This window comes from Anopheles funestus, chromosome 2RL (genome assembly GCF_943734845.2).
Source record: "Anopheles funestus chromosome 2RL, idAnoFuneDA-416_04, whole genome shotgun sequence".
Taxonomy (NCBI): domain Eukaryota; kingdom Metazoa; phylum Arthropoda; class Insecta; order Diptera; family Culicidae; genus Anopheles; species Anopheles funestus.
The window spans coordinates 62,178,433-62,195,111 of record NC_064598.1 but is presented as its reverse complement, the minus strand read 5'-3'; the positions used below and the strand labels follow the sequence as shown (position 1 = coordinate 62,195,111).

At 39.4% G+C, this 16,679-nt stretch overlaps 1 protein-coding gene across 3 annotated transcripts in view; it reads left to right on the top strand.

Moving 5' to 3' along the window:
• Positions 1-16,679, top strand: part of LOC125775118 (thrombospondin type-1 domain-containing protein 4) — an 82,215-nt gene that overhangs the window by 24,461 nt on the left and 41,075 nt on the right. For all 3 annotated transcript variants that reach the window (XM_049445618.1, XM_049445619.1, XM_049445620.1), the window contains exons 4-7: positions 5,193-6,295; positions 14,913-15,003; positions 15,069-15,171; positions 15,256-15,413. In XM_049445618.1, the coding sequence (XP_049301575.1) occupies positions 5,193-6,295; positions 14,913-15,003; positions 15,069-15,171; positions 15,256-15,413 (1,455 nt within the window). The remainder of the gene's footprint in view (positions 1-5,192; positions 6,296-14,912; positions 15,004-15,068; positions 15,172-15,255; positions 15,414-16,679) is intronic.

The window sequence follows — 16,679 nt, the reverse complement described above, 5'->3', positions numbered from 1 at the left end:
GCAGCAGCCAAGAGATGTGTTAATGGTAACCCTTGGCCATTTCTGCCAGTGCTGCCGGCCGAAACGTTCTTGCCTTTCGCTGGTTCCGCTGGTGCTGTTTGCTTCTCTGCTCAATGTACGAACTGTTTTAAGCTGACAACATTAGAGAAAAACGCTTCGCCAACATATTAAGCGCTACCCCCTAGCTCCTATTTGACCTATGCGTCCAATTTGACGGAAAACTGCCTCCGTGGCAGTCTCGTCTTGCCCAAAAACCACCAAAAACGCGATCATGTCTAAATGGCCCAAGATAGACGCGGCAGATGAAATGTGATTCTAAATTCCAGACAACGGAACATACGCTGGGAGGCGTTGTGCCCTATCCACCCTTGTTTCCCTTTCGTAACCCGTCTCATTCGGGAATCGTTTGCTCGAAATATGATTTATGGACGCAACAACTTATTTGCCTTGTAGTGTATAAAGGGAGTTGTGTTATGTTGTGTGATCGTGCATGTGTGTTTGTGTTTGGTTTTTGTGTAGGAAAGGCATGCGAAATAAAATTTTGGATAAACAAAACCCTTCGACCGGGGATAGGGTGTTCGCAATAATCTTACGGCTACACTATGTTACGGGTGTTTTTTCATGTTATACGGCTCATGACACTAAGTTGAACACGCTGGATTAGGTGCGATTTTTGGCAAGGACAAAACATTTGAACTTCTTGGAAAATGTAATACCAGTGTTCATCGATAAGAGTCACGATGAACTATTTTACATTAGAATCACTATTCGTTACATTCACTATTCGTTATATAGAGATTTATTATTAAAACGCAATTTCAACGTATTTTTACTCATTCAATAACGTATTCAAAATACATTACTTTTGGATCAACCAATTCTTTGCAGCGCTTAACCCATTAGTTAGGAGTTACGGTAGAAATGGTCGTTAGTTCCTTTGAAGAATTCCTTTTAGTGGCTTCGATCAACTAATGGCACGTTCCTCGAAACAGATATATTTATGTGTTCAGAGCAGATAGAAGTCGCACAGTAATAAATCTTGCAAAAAATGGGAATCTGAGCGATTATTTTTGTTTGATGTTTTTCAAAAAAAATTGACGCGCTATCGTCACTCATGAAAACTCAAGGAAAAGAACTCATGAATTGTCTACTGGGAAATCCGATCGCTTTTGACGAATTGATTCACCAAGCAATTTAAAGGGACCAACTAGTGTTCTTTATTGACTTTTTCACGCTCACAAACAAAGAGGATGATTGTGTATGCGAAATATTCTACTGTTCATAATACTTCTGCATGGAGCGTAAAATATGTAGATCACCTTGAATTCAACTTAAACTTATTGGGTGGAACAAGTTGCATTCATCTGAGGATTTTCTAAACGATTTGCGGAAAACAACATTTTTAAAATTATTACAACAAATGGTCCGTTCGTGTTACGTGTCGGTAGCCGTAATGAATGTATTTCTTTCTACCATTACCATCCTTCGAACGATGCATACAGCACCATCAAGGTCCATAAAAATCTTAACCGGAGCCTTAAAAAACATATTTTACAATGTGATTCCTGGCAGATGAGAGCCATTTACGACAAACATGACATTTGCGATTATGTATGTCATTTGAACGGAACACCCATTGCGTATGCCGAGCAGTGTGTGAGACGCTGTTCTTTCCAGCTACGACACAAATTGGGAGAAGTGGGCAGTGGGTCGACCTTGGCAGTATAAGAAACATAACGTTAACCGTTGGTGGAAAAACAGAATGTTGGGGTGTGCGATTACACGACCAGGCAATGAGGAGTAACATTTATTTCGAACGTACAAGCACTCGATACGATGTTGGAAGTCTTACATCATGTGCCCCGGTAGAACAAATGGGAACGTAGAATTACATTTACAAATCCAACAAAATCACCCATCCGGTAACACACGACGTTCATTGTTTTGTTTCTACATTTTGCAGTCTATGTTACAAATTGTTTCTGTTCTTCCGTGCGGCATTGTGACAAGCGACATAATTTTATTTTTTCTTACACCCCCAAAAACCAAAAAAAATCTTTCCCCAAAAATGCCCCTTCAATCGGAAATTGTTCTAGCTGGGTGAAGAATTTCACACCACCGCCAAGGGCAGCAAACATTTTTATGAGCTGTTCGCCCATTATCGTTTCTGGTTCGGCTTATGGTTGAACCGAACCAAACCATAAAATGACGGGCTCTGATTTACGAACATATGCTATCGATTATGTGCCCATTATGCTCGCGTGGTTTTGCGGTGCCAGAGCTAACGGTAGCTCGTGTGGGTGATGTCATTTTTTTTATTTTGGTGTAGAAATGCTTTCTTTTTTCGCTTTCGCTGGTTTGCTGCCGATCCGATGCGTGGCGTTGGGTAGTTTAGGTTTTTTTTTATTGGAGGAAGATTGACAGATAAGGTAGCTAAGTGAATAAAATTGGCTATAGCCGGGGGGAAAGATGCATGGCTGCAATTAATATGTTTGGATCATTAAAAACAGGAGATCGAGAAAATGAAGAAATATGTATCTTTGGCAACGTAATCGACTCTCATCGATTAATCTGTAAAAAAGACAGATGTTTCAATTAAGTAATTCTGTAATTGGTATAACAACAACAAACATATTTTGAAGACTTAAAATTTGTAAAATAATTTAGGTAGACTTTTATCAATAGTCAAATTAGTTAAGTTAGTCGATAGTTGATTAATAGTTTAACACATCCTTTTGCATGCTGTAATCGTACATCGTCCATATTATAATTTATTTACACTTATTCGTTCCCTTAGTTTGGTCTTTTCTTTGTGTGGCTGAAATATTGTAGTTTACTTTTAGCCTAATATAATTAACAAAAACCATTTTTTTCAATTTTTTAACTAGTTTGATATAATGTTATAAAAATTTACTTTGAAATGGCAGTAGATATCTGATAAATCATATGCATCAGGAGATCGATATGAGTGACCAAAAACAAAGCTTATAAAGCTTTATTATACAATGTAAATCTTTAAATGTTGTATATAGTATTCACGGCATAATTCTAATAATTAATTGGTATTCTCTAATAGAAGAGAAGATGTTACACAGTTCTTATAGTCGTTTATATGTCTTCTTATTGAATATTAGCTGCATTATTATGTTTGCTACCATTCAAACAAAACATGAATCTAAGCAGAAGAAACATTGACATAACATGGGAAAACCCAAATCTAAAACTCGAAAAGTATTTTTTTTATCAAACATACTATTATTCTGCTTCAAAGCATTGGGCGCAAAATTTCGCTGATCTGTTGGCATATAATTTCGTATGTGCATGCCCTGTATCCTGTACAATCCGTTTCAGCTAACGGCCGTTTTTTGTTCGCCTTTGATTGCCATTTTTAGGAGAAAAGTTGTTTGCCGCCACTCTCATCAACGAAATCTTGTCAAGTTATTTTGTCGCTTTTGCTAGCACCGGTATAGCCGGCTAAAGTCAAACGAATTCTAGAATCTACGGCTGCTGCCCAATAACAATTGTTGGCAGAAAACTTATGTCGTGGGCTTTCCGGCGGGTTTTTCTTCGTTTAGGAAAATTTGTCCGTCTTGCATTTCTTGGCTAAGAGGGCCTTGAGGGTGAGTTTGGGGGGAGGTGCTGGTTTTGCATTTTCAGTTTCATTTGTTCAGTATGTTTCGTTCGGTCGGAGCTATTGACAAGTTTTTCGTAGATTTTCCAACAAGGCACCATCCCGAAAGCGGCAGTAGCTCTTTGTCCTACACACTAGCTGCATTTGACAGTACATGATGAAGCTCGGTCATGTCATGTTCCCTTTTTTTTGTCGACCCAGAAGTGGTTTGGTACTGCAACAGCTTTTCCCGTAGAATAAAATACCAATTTTGAGCCACTTTCCTCGGTGCCGTCCCATACTGGACACCTTTTAGCACGAACAACATGCAGACGCAACGAACTTCAATTGTATGCTCATTGTGCCGGGCGTGAACAACTTTTTCGGAAGTTCGGTTTCGTTGGTACTAAATTTAACATAATCTGTATAGTAATTTGGTGCAAATAGCATTCAAACGCCGGATGGGCAGTACGATTCGTATCGAGCGGAGGAGCAGTGGATTGTGGAGACGTTCGGAATTTCGGTTTGGAGCGGAGTTTTGTGTGGTCTATTTCTGGTCAGTTCATGGGATGGAGGTCAGATCTAGTTGTTGGATCTAGATTGGTACCGACGTGTATCGGACCAGGATAATAGGGCGAAAAACCAGAGAAGTAGAAAAAAATGGCAGCATTTTCCGTCTAGACTGGCTTTTTTGGGTGTTGGGCAAAAGCTTAATTGAAGTTTCATTCTTTACAAACGGTGATGGTGGCGGTAGTGCGGACATAATCGCAACAATAGTTTTGTGGTCTTTGGTGACTAATTAGTCCAATTGGAGAAACTGAAATCATGTGAGCGTAGTAGTTGATTGTGGTTAAGGCGGATTTCCGAGCAAAAATTATAATTGGGTTTACGCCATGAACGTGCAATGCGGGAGCACGAGTTATAGGTAAATTGAATAAAATGATTTAATAAAGCGTTACCATGGAAAGTACGGAATATTGATATGCAAGTGTATATGTTTCGTACGTGCAACATTTTTGACATTTAAAGAGAAGAATTATCTCATATAAGATTTTAATTCAGATTTCTTGATTTCGAAGATTTGAAGGGCATCAAATTTGAAAACTTGGTTCAAAATTAATTTGATGGGGATGAAAATTATACGGTTGGTTTGTTAGCATAATTCAAATTGTATTGCAATTCGATTCTTTCATTATTGCTTTTTATGAAGGTTGCAATTGAATGTTCCGTGTTTAACTATGTTGACATTCGCAAATGCAACATTACTATAATTATTTGCGTCCTTAAACGTATCGAAAATATCTGTGGTTTCCTGACTTTGTCCCTTCTATAGGAACATTTTGTTGCTCAAAAAAAGTAACTTTTATGCAACACACGTCAACATCTGTTAGCGAACAAATGGTGGAGAGTGTAATGTATGCTCTTCAGCAAATCATTCATCCTGTCAGCAAATGGGATCATTTCTTTTGATTCATCCCCTAAGATGTGCACCTGGATGAGATCCTTTTGCGCCTACCATTCGTACCGAGGTTCACACTAACCTTCTTTGTTCGTTTGTTTTTTGTTCCATGTTTCACCACAGATTCACCGTGAATGGCTCGAAAGGCGGGCCGCGAAACGATCGAATGTCAGTGCTTCGAATTCACCTCCCGACTCGTTGGTAGCAACGACGACTCAGCGGACAACCTATATGCGAAAGTTAATCAAATTCAAGAACGAAAACGAACCGCTGTCAGAGAATGACATTTCGTTCGTTCCCCATTTCGGGAGCGGAGCGGAAATCGGTGATGGTAGTAATGGGCCTGTTGGTGTCAATAATGGTTCCGCCCCGGCAAGCGCCAGCAAGCAACAGGATCGGCATCATCATCATCATCATCCCGACCAGCATATTCAGCAGGGATGGAATTTTCAGCATCACGGCGTCCACGCAACGTCCCGACCCAACGAAAAAGAAATTTTGACAGACGATGCTGAACGGTATCGGTATGATGTCGTGTCTGCACAAGATGGTAACCGACAGGAAGTGGAATCTGGAGGTCGTACGGAAAATTCACTCACGGCTCGACAATCTCCGCCTGCAGCGGTTGTGAATGAAAGCGATACGAAACCTCTTGTGTACATTATGGAACCTTCAGTAACCTCGATACCCGAGGATGTTGGAGTTTCTGTGCTAGGGTTGAGGGCTGGTGAGTTTCCGGCAACTACTGCTACCCCCCAGGTTGAGAAACTATCCGAGAAAATTAATGCCGCGTACGAATTGAACCACCAGAAGCTGAACGAGCGGAAGCAACACAATGCTATCGATGCAAATCTCTTAAATAATGATTTGTCGGCGGGTTCGAACGACGCTACCGTTGCAGCTGAAACCGTAGCGACCACCGACCGTAAATCAGATCCAATTCCAACCCCAATAACGTGGGACACTGCTGAAGGAGCAGTTTCGAGCGGACAGGCCATACTATCCGGTGAAGAAGGGAAAAGTGTTCTAATAACAACCACCAACCAGGATGCAGGAAAGCAGGAAGCTGTTCAAGAACCGGATCTCGCTTTACCGACAGGTTCTACAGCCCAGTCGATGAATGTCACAGTGCGAAATCTTTTCGGCCCATGGAGTAACTGGACGGCTTGTTCGAGATCGTGTGGAGGAGGCGTCAAGACTCAGGCCCGCAGCTGCTGGAAACGAGAGTAAGTATTTTTTTTTTGTTCAGAACGCTGAACCCTTTCCCAAATTTTGTGTTTTTTACAACATTTTCACGATCATCCGGATATGAGCAGGCTTTGGTTTTTGGTTTTAAGCCCGAGAAAATGTATGACTGAGAAATGTTGGCTAATTTGTGGTTATGCTAACACACAGCAAAATACGAGTAATGTAGTGTACCTCCGAGGTTGTTTGTTTAGTGATGGAAAGATTAAATACGGGATGATAGTAAGAAGATACCCTCGATGGCGTTCGATGGATTAGTGCGGATACAATACAATGAGCGGAAATTAAAGTTGTTGTATGAACAAATTTTATGTTATTCTAATATATTGCTAAAATAATTTAGAATTTTCTCAGAATATCTTTAATGAAAAGACGAAAGTAAAATTAAAATTATTGGAATATTCATGTCTCTTTATTAGTATCACAATGTATTGATGGCTGCATATCATTAGATAGTAATGGAAGTTAAGAATAATATTTTTTCTAATATTTTTGCCTTTCTTATATACTAATCTTCTAAAATGCCGAGCATGGTCTACCGTAATGCACACGTTGGAAATAATAACTGATCGCCAAAATAGTCAATGCGTCATGCCCATTCATTCCGTGCACGATCAGCTGACAGTGGCATCGAATTTCATATCGGAGTTTTTAATTAATTTTACTAGAACAAAAACTTTTCATCCACTTTTCAAGGCTTACTTTCAATTACCAACCGATGGTAGCATCCGTTGCGTTGCGAACATTATAAAAACACTTTAACTCGACCGCTAGACTGCGTGACTGCGGAATTGCGCCGACACTGAGCGCGGAAAACGATCCATCGTAATCGTGGATTAGGCAATAAAAAAGTAAAGTTTATCTCATTTATTGCTGCCAGTAGAGAAACAGAACGATGCGAATTTAATTAAAGTATGAAAGTGAAGCACAGTGGTGCAAATGTGGTTGTAGACGAGAGTAGAATTGGAGCGCGTCGTGTCTTAACTTTTGACAACGATTCGTACGGATGATTTCATTTAATTTAAAATTGTTTCAAGTTTCTTTGCATAGTTTGTTACGAGCAAAAATGGCATTTGTATAATTTTTAAATGGAGTTAAATTATAATGTTCTGTCATTTGTTACTGTTACACCAAATACTTGCCTGGCACATTGGTTCAAGGAGGACAAATAATTTCTATTGACTCTCTCGCGATTGATTAGTTCCTTTCCGATTGAACCATAAAAATATTTGTAGAAACTTTAAAGAACAATACAATGTATTGTTTTATTCAAACTGAAATTGTAATTGAGCATCTGAACTTCACTGCATATACGGCCAAAACATAATCCAAAAGAGTAACAACCCATTTTCCAATTATTGCTCATCCATTAGAGGAGCAATGTAACTAAAGTATAATAAACCGAAACGTTAAGGCAAACTAAAGTGTGAAAACTTTCTGCACCAAAATCCACAGATGATGCGTCGTTTCCCCATTGTTCCATCACACTAAAATTTTCATCATAATCTTCATCATTTTCCGCTTACCACCATCTTACCCAGTACAGCCATTTTGTTCAAACCCTTCGACTAACTGTTAGCGTTCGTCCTTGCTCCCACAACCTTCCACGAGTGCAACAAGTTTTTGGCAACTGATTAAATTAAATCGCAAAATATAAATAATCCTTCGTCTGCTCGCCGTCGACCCTACGAAATGGAATAAGAATGCCACTACCCACAAATTCCCCGCCTGGGAAAACAGTCCAAAAGTAGCGAAGGGTGGGCCGAAGCCAGCGTATTGCAGAGAAATGCGAGAGAAATTTAAAGCTTACTTTTATCATTCCCGTAGTGAAACCTAGCGGCACAAGGCATGTTACTGACTCATTGTTTTTCTTTCCCCCGACAGTTAAGCCATCCCTGCCTGCAGGGGGCTTGGCTGCTGGCGCCATCGTACTGAATTTTGCTAAAAGGGATTAGCTGTCTTCTGATCATGGAAGAAGGTTATTCTTTGTCTAGTGCAATTTACCACAAACATTTCGCTGAATGGATGGGTCAAGTGACGATAGTATCGCGGTGACCTCGATCATGAACTGCTTTCTGAGGTGAACTGTGTATAATTTGCTTGAAGTCGTTACAATTTGAATGTCAGCATGGGTGTGTGCCATAGTCGTGGACGGTAGTCAATGGCAAATTATCCGTGAAGAGTTCGTTTCTCGGTGGGATTCTACCTATCAATAGATTATGCTAAGATAAATTTGAAGATACAGCAGACACTGGACCACCCACAAAAAGACGAATGTTCCCAAGTTTGTCTAGTTTAATCAATGGAATTAAGAAAATTGGGATGGTTTTATTACATTTTTCTAGTTTAGAAATCTTGAATCACAATACACTGAAACACACACAAGCTCTCTAAGAAGATATTTCTGACTTTCATTGAATTGATTTTGCATCATATTATTTATCTTGAATATTCTCAATATTCCTTCATTCCATTTCGTGATGGCAAGTGCGCAAATAATCGTTTCAAAAAGAGTGTGTCTGACGATTTTGATTGAATTGATTGAATCGAATGAGTTCAGTTCGTGATTCATCGCCATGCCTAGTACCACAAACATCGATTTGGCATCCACAAACAAGATAGGCATCCTATTCCCGTGTAAAATGTATCTAACCGGCAGTCTGTACCGCTGAGCATACGTCTGTTGGAATACAATGTTGGCTGCATGTGCCAACAAGGACTGCACTTTCTTGGAACGTCTCGCATATCGTTGGTGTCGTTGTGGTACTTGGTAAATTGGTTATTGTCGGTAATAGAATTCAAATCATACCCTTATTATGCACAGACTTCTTCCCACTCTCATGCTAGCAAATTCTTCCGCTACTCGCTGCACAAGTTTTGCTAATAGAAGACCCTTGTATTCGCCAAGTTATATCGGGGTTTTTTGAGGAGATGACGGGCGGAGGGACCGAACTTTGCCATATTTAGAGGAAAAGGGAACATGTTTCCCGATGCTTTCAGCATGCACTGGGAATTTTGTTGGGAGTTGGGATGCGGATTTGTAGAGATTATTCAATGAATTGGAACGCTAGATGAAGTGTTTATCTGCACAATAGTGAATGAAATTGGCTCGGGAAATGGCTTTTGAGATTTTCCATACCCTACCCTACAACAACAGCTCTCCACCAAAGCGGTGGCTTTGGTTATGACGATTACTGTTAGTGAGCAATTAGAAACCCTCTTATGGTATTAATAACGCCCCAATAAGGAGTGAGGTGCTAATTTATTGGAGCTATCTAAGAAGATTAGCGAAATCGTTGGAACTCGTACGTAATACCTACGTTGTGGGTAAGATAAACAATGTTAAAGTGTATTTTGCACCATATTCAAATTTAATAGAATGTCGAGAAAGCTACAGGAAATCTGTATTTTTATTTAACAGTTTTATAAACTAAATTGCTTACATAAATTTCCGGTATCGTTTCCGAATTGACAAAGAAATTCAGAAAATATAGAGAAATATTTTCCAAAAAATAGTTCGCTTTTCGTTCATTTCGTACTGAAACGTTTTATTGGATGAACCTCGGTTTTATTTTAACAAAGAATACTTCCGTGTGGATTTAACGCTGTAATACGTTTAATGAGTTATGAAGTGTGGTATGGAGTCTAGAATAAGCGATACGGTAAGTTAATTCTTACAGTGGCTAATTATGCATGCAAGATACCAATTGGAATCAATTATTCTAACTATAACCTAACTATTATGAAACGAGAATTAATTTCGGCTACATTAGGCATCGGAAAACCTCGAATGAATCAAATGAAGATTTGTGAGAAAGTGTGCAACAAATGCCAATTTATGTAAACAATTTGTTTGTAATATGGTTAGGAAGAATACAACTTTGCTCTAGCTTTTATAATAGTCGCACATAAACATGCTTTCGAGTCTAATGTTTATAATTTGCACACTGAAACCACTCCTTCCCTCTCACTAACGAATGTACATTCTACCAATCTAAAAGTTTATCATTAGAATTGGTACGACTTCCCGCAGGAACTGCCATTGTCCATCTACCATAGTTGCGGTATTTTTGTAATTAAGCCCAAAGCTCGATTGCATACAGCCAGACTTGGTTTTTGTTTCGCTTTGCATAAATTTGCTACAACTTTGCGTCACAACTTTTACATTTACGCCCGTACCAAGCGTTGTACTGGCCGGTGGGTGACAGTGACGTAGTGTTGTGTGCCATTTAGTAAAAGTCCTCGTGTCGCGCATCGCCGAAGAGGACCGTTTGCAAAGAAAAACATTTAATTCTATCCGAGCGAATAAGTGCGGAACCCGCAAATGGATTCTGTTTCCGCACTAAATTCGTCGAGTTTTCCGCACTTCTTTTTTCGCAACGGCCAGCACAATGAGAAAAATTAAGCGAACCGTTGCTTGGAGATTGGTGACGATGATGATGATGATGGTGAGGTGCTATTCTCGTCCAAACTTGTCTCGGATGGAGTTTATGGATTTAAGAAAGTTGTATCCTTTCCCGCATAGCCAGCGTTAGAACAATTCACGCGCGTAGGATGAAGTGCAACCAAAAAGCACAGAAGCATAGTCCCACCGTCATCTTTATCATGCGTTCTTTATCTTGCTTTTACTACATGACCGTACGCATCGTAGTTAGGTGAAAGTTTTCTCAACGCGCTGTACAGGAAAGTTGTAAAGAAAATGAAGCGGCTTCTGTTACGAACTATAACATCACTCACAAAAGGCACTCCACTACGGCAAGTGTGTCCGTACTTGTAGCTGTCGCTTTTTTCGCTAGACTTATTACTTGAGCCAAAAATTTGTTTCGTCGACGGCCATCCCGGGTAGCTGGGCGCACTATCTAGCTACAATGGTTCCCTTGAAGAAGTTCCATCTGATGCCCAAAGTATCAGTGCAGCGTGTTAGTTCAACGTAAGCACTGCGGAAGAGGCGTGAAGATAGTAGCTTTGATTCATCACCGTCACAAGTAGATAAAATACGTTTGTAATTCGCTTCAAAAAACCAGCCACTTGATCCCCTTTCCGGTTTGCAGCGATGTCGTTTCGTTGACAACGTGAGGTCGTTTCTCCGGAGGAAACGATGGATGCACTTGTGCAACCTCGCTGGCACTGAACGGGGGATGTATAACGAGGAGAAAACTATAATCCACTTTTATCTAATTATGCCACTCCGATGGCTTTTTCTCGCTTTGACGCAGCGCGTGTTTCTTTTCGTACGGTTTTATCGCTTCGGCAATACCATTTCGGGTGTAGCTTGGTGCTGTTCTTTGATGCAATGAAGAGCCCAATACACGAACGATCTGTGCCTTGTACTTTTGCTTGGGATGGATGCAAATAGAAGCTGCCACGAACGGTGAAGCTGTTTTATATTTCTCTTCCCAGTGGAAATTCTCAAAATTTATTGGATTCATTAAAACTGTCCTTCCCCCAGGGTAAAGTCAACGATTGCACTAGAACTCGCACGGAATCTTACTAACAATTGCACCAAAGTATCAAAAACATTGAATTTCGTCGTAAACTTTCCACTGGGCGAGTACTTGATTTTATTTCATCCGTTTCACAACACTGCTCATAGATCGTATCATATTTTCTTATGCTGTAGCCGTAGCTCTGTATGTAGAACCTGCTGCAGGAAGAGAAAACAGAACAGAAAGCAAGATAGAACGAGAGATCAGTAAAAATTGGTTCAGTATTTAATCGGATTATCAAAATCACAGCACGAAAGCAGATCCTCTTCACGTTGAGCTTCCGAAGTATGTCGGAATGCAATGGTTTTGCGGGGATGGCAAGGAGGCAACAGATGAATGTATGCGACGAGATTGCATTAGTTTTCTTTGAGTGAGTTTTTCTTTCACATTTATCCTAACCCCGGGTACGTTACCGTAAAGGTGTTTAACTTGTGACGATGAACTCGGAAAGCATTCGTGCTAGCTGTGAAAGGTCAGCTTTAAGTGAACTTATTCTCCTGAAGCCCGTTGGTTCTTCCGATGGTAGTGAGATTTGGAGTTTCATGAATACCTTCCTTAGATGATCTGATCCGATCAGCAACGGATGCAATCTCATAAAAGATTCACACAAGTTCGAGCATCTCCTTTTTCAACTGCTTTCGGGTAACAAACCGATACACGTGATGTGGTTTGGAAAGAGATATGAATCCAGAATAAGCTTCTCTGTTCAAACTTATTAAGCTCTCATCGATGATGATGGTCTGGATGTGTACACCTGTCTCATCAGCAGGGCGGCTTTAAGTCCAGCGCCAGGCTGTTTAGCATATTGTGAAACACATTCCCTAATAAGCTGTGGTTTGTTTAATCACTAAAGACTCAGAATGTCAAGTGTTACATAAAACATCCCAATTATAAATGAATGAAAAGGATGATATCTTAGGAATTGTAGATTCACTGTTGAATTGTTTATTTATTTATTTATATGTAACGTCAAGTGTTCGTTAGTTATTGAGCTAATTGTAGAATTTTTTTAAAGATAATTCACGGAAGTAGTTACTTTAATGTATATTTACATACATTTACGAAGCATAAGTAATACAATCCCTCGTTTCTAGAATGATAAACCATGCACAAAACATCGTTTCGCAGAAGTCTTTATCCATTCATGACATAGTTGTAGTCTCGTTTGTACTTTGCCAAAAAAAAAAAAGACTTCCCACCCATTTCAGTTTCCTTCCGATACTGGCTACCTTGACAGGCGTTGCCAGAGGCAATCTTGTCAAGCAGAATTGTAACTGACGCGCAGCAGTTGTTCGCCGATGTTTCAGTCACCGCCGAACCCAACCGAAGCGTGTCGGCATGTAATCGTGAGACGTTGATTATGCATTTCCCTCGCAATGGTCAAAGGTGCGAAAATCCATGGGATATTCCCAAAAACGTACCTTCTAGTAAGAACGTGTCCGTATCCCGAAATGGGTCGTAATTCCTAAAACCCACCCTCCCTTATGGATCAGCGAATGCTGCGGAATGTGTTTGTACTCATCTGCCACCGGTTGGCGATGATTGCCGCAAAGAAGCTTAGGGTGGAGTTGTGATCTTTGCATCAGGAAACCGGTACCAGTACACCATACTGACCGCACCCCAGTTTCTGGAATGGTACTTGCTCGATCTAGCTCACAATTTTGGGAACTCCAGAAGATCCCACCGTGAGCACCAGTGGCTGATTAACATAACATCCTCCACGAAAGGTTATCCCTTCAACCGTGTGCTCAGAGCAGACACCCTTTTACTACTTGACTTCTCCGCGTTCGGTACCGAATTGTTGGAGCTGTCAGTTTTCATTCGACTCCTTTCATTCTCACAATGGTGGGGAGCAATGGAAGACGACATCTGAATTAACGAGTACCGGAGAACCATTGGATCGGTCCGTTTCGTGATCTGTGCGAGATGGCGGCTGCATGTAAAAGATTAAATAATTCAATTTAGTCACCCGGCTGATGCTAGCAGCAGCAAGTGTGAGATGATTTTCCGCCGTTTGCTGCTCCATTAAGCGAGTATGTTTAGTTGGAGTGTACTTTTCCAAGCTATTTTACAACGCCGCGTGCTGCACTGCAAGCAACGGACCAAGCACGGAGCAATCTGACAAGACATTGATTGATGCGCTGCCCAGCACAGCCACTAGCATTAGAATTATACTGGTCATTTACATGCCCGGTTCATCCCATTTCAATAGATCGGTCTTCCATTTCCCCGTGCATCCACCAGCTTGCGCAGGAAAATTTCTTATCTGCCGGAACTGATGAGTTCAATTAAACTCCCAAATGTCGGATAATTATTGAACATGTTTCTTGGAAAAGCAATCATCAGCCATCAATTGTATGGCATCGTAGTAATATAAATGCATCGAATATATTACGCTCGTGGGCTGACTGACCGATCAATTTGTAATGGTGAGCAGTATTGATTGTGTGTTTACGAACGAGTCAAACATGTTGCATTGCCGTTGGGAACACAGTTCCAGTATTGGGTTGTTGTTTGGGGAAAATAATACCAAATGATGAAAAAGCAAAAAATTACATTGCTAACAATTGCCATCCTGCATCAATTCGATATCCTCATATGAATAATGTTAATTTGTTTGCTGATTGTATAATTTTGTACCATAATGCAATTTAGACATTTTATTTTCCTATCCTGCGTTCAAATGTACTATTTACTTATTTCGTTGTTTATAAAAAAATGTTATTGTTGTCCTTCATAATTGTTTAAAAGCTTGTAAATATTTTTATTTTACTGTGTTTTATTTTGTTATAAATTTTGAATTGCATAATTACTTCCATTTAATGCAAGATGGTGGTTGGATATCATAAATTAAAAAAAAAAACAATCCATTTAAATTTTTTTTAATAGTTCGACATCAACAGTTAAGAAGAGATTCTCAAAACAAAAATTTAAAAAAATCAAGATTTTTTTGTGAAAAAAGTTGTACATAATTAGTATATTAATAAATAGCTAAGTTACAGATAAAAGATTAACTTAGCATTGCAAAAGAGTTTGATTGAAAAGTTAATTGGTGACATTTTAAAATCCAATTTATTATTTTAATATGTTTTTTAATTCGTTTATCTCTTAGGTACATAAATGGAAAAAAGAGTACCAAACCTGCAGTTGAAAGTTTCGAATGTATCGGCATCATTAAGCGTTACCATTTATGCAACGAACAGGTATGTTAGTTGTTTTTTTCTGTTCTACAAACACCTTAATGATTCGTATTGGCAACTGTTTACAGGAATGTCCCAGTACCGATGGCGATTTCCGTGAACAGCAGTGTGCCAGCTTCAACAGCCAAATTTTCCAGGATAAACGCTATATTTGGGAAGCTTTTGTCAAGGGTATACGTTGTGTCCAATACAAAACATAAACTTAATCAGAGTGAACAGTGCATAATGTGTTTGATTGTCTTTACTTCGCAACAGAGGATGCCGAATGCGAATTAAATTGCAAGCCGATTGGAATGCGTTACTTTGCAACACTCAACAAAACCGTCATCGATGGAACACCTTGCTCGAAACCGACCGAATATTTTCGCCGTAATAACAGTGGCCGTGGGATATGTGTCGAAGGATTGTGTAAGGTATGTTACTCATTGCTGGCATTACATTGTTCCTTATAGTACATATTGCAACAGGCCATAAATACATGTTAGGAAGTTGAATTTACGTAGAACGCTCAGCAATGAAGTCATTTCCGTCGAATGGCGTGTTTACATCAAACGAACCAATAAATTATATAATGCAATATGTAAATGAGCAAAAACAAATTCAATTTTGCCTTCAACAAAGGGTAGTGTACCTTTAATGATCCAAATGACAAGGATCTGTTTATTTTGTGGTGTTAAACGTTAAAGGGAGCTGTTATCGGATGAGAAAGCTCGTAAAATACATTTATGTTACGGTTATGGTTTCATACTTCGAATTTATGAGCTGTTGCAATCATGTTTGTTGTGCAGTTCATTTGTTACACGTTCGATAAATATTTTACGAGAGATCCACTTCGGTGATAGAAAAGCAGCACAATAGAGCCCATTTTTAATTAAAAACCATAAAGTATCTAGCTTTCACAAATTTTACTTCGTTCTCTCCTTTACTTTGTCTATTCTTTCCTATACTTTACTATTTTATTTTATATAAGACTCTCCTTGTTCAATCAAAATTTATGTTTAAAATTTAACCAAATTTTAAAGTTTTGTCGTTGATAATACATTTCTGGAAAATAAAAATTTACATAAAGTTCATTCGTTGCTGATGAAAGCTTCGAATGAACACCTCACTACTGACCTCTATGTTAGTCTAGCGGAACTAATCGAATGATGTTTGCTTCAACAGCTTTTACATTGATCACGCTTATGCGTATGATTTATGCGCAACCGCAACGATCGAATGTTTCGTCTATTCGTGCCTGGGCGCATGCTGTGTTGAATTAAATTAGCTTGCTTCGTTTATTTGCCTTTGGTTTCGTATGTTTATTCACGACTCTCATGGTGGGCTGTCAACTGACGAGGAACAGTATAGAGAAGACCAAACAATCTTAGAGATCGTGCTGTAGCGCTAAGTTTAATTGTGCTGCAATTTATTAAGGCAATAATCAGCAAGAGAAGTAAAAGATTCAGATTAGCACTATTTTTGCTATTACAAAACTTATCACTGATGACAGAAGGTCATTTTTCCACCATTTTCATCGTGCGGCTTATCACCATTTTTTATTAACGGATTTTGTTTCCATCACTGGTAAATGTACAATTGTTAGGATTTTTCGTGTGAAGAAAATGCGAAAACCAACTAATCCAAATTTCGATTGCTCATGAACAATTCCGTTGTATTTACTTGCCACTCACGTCCAT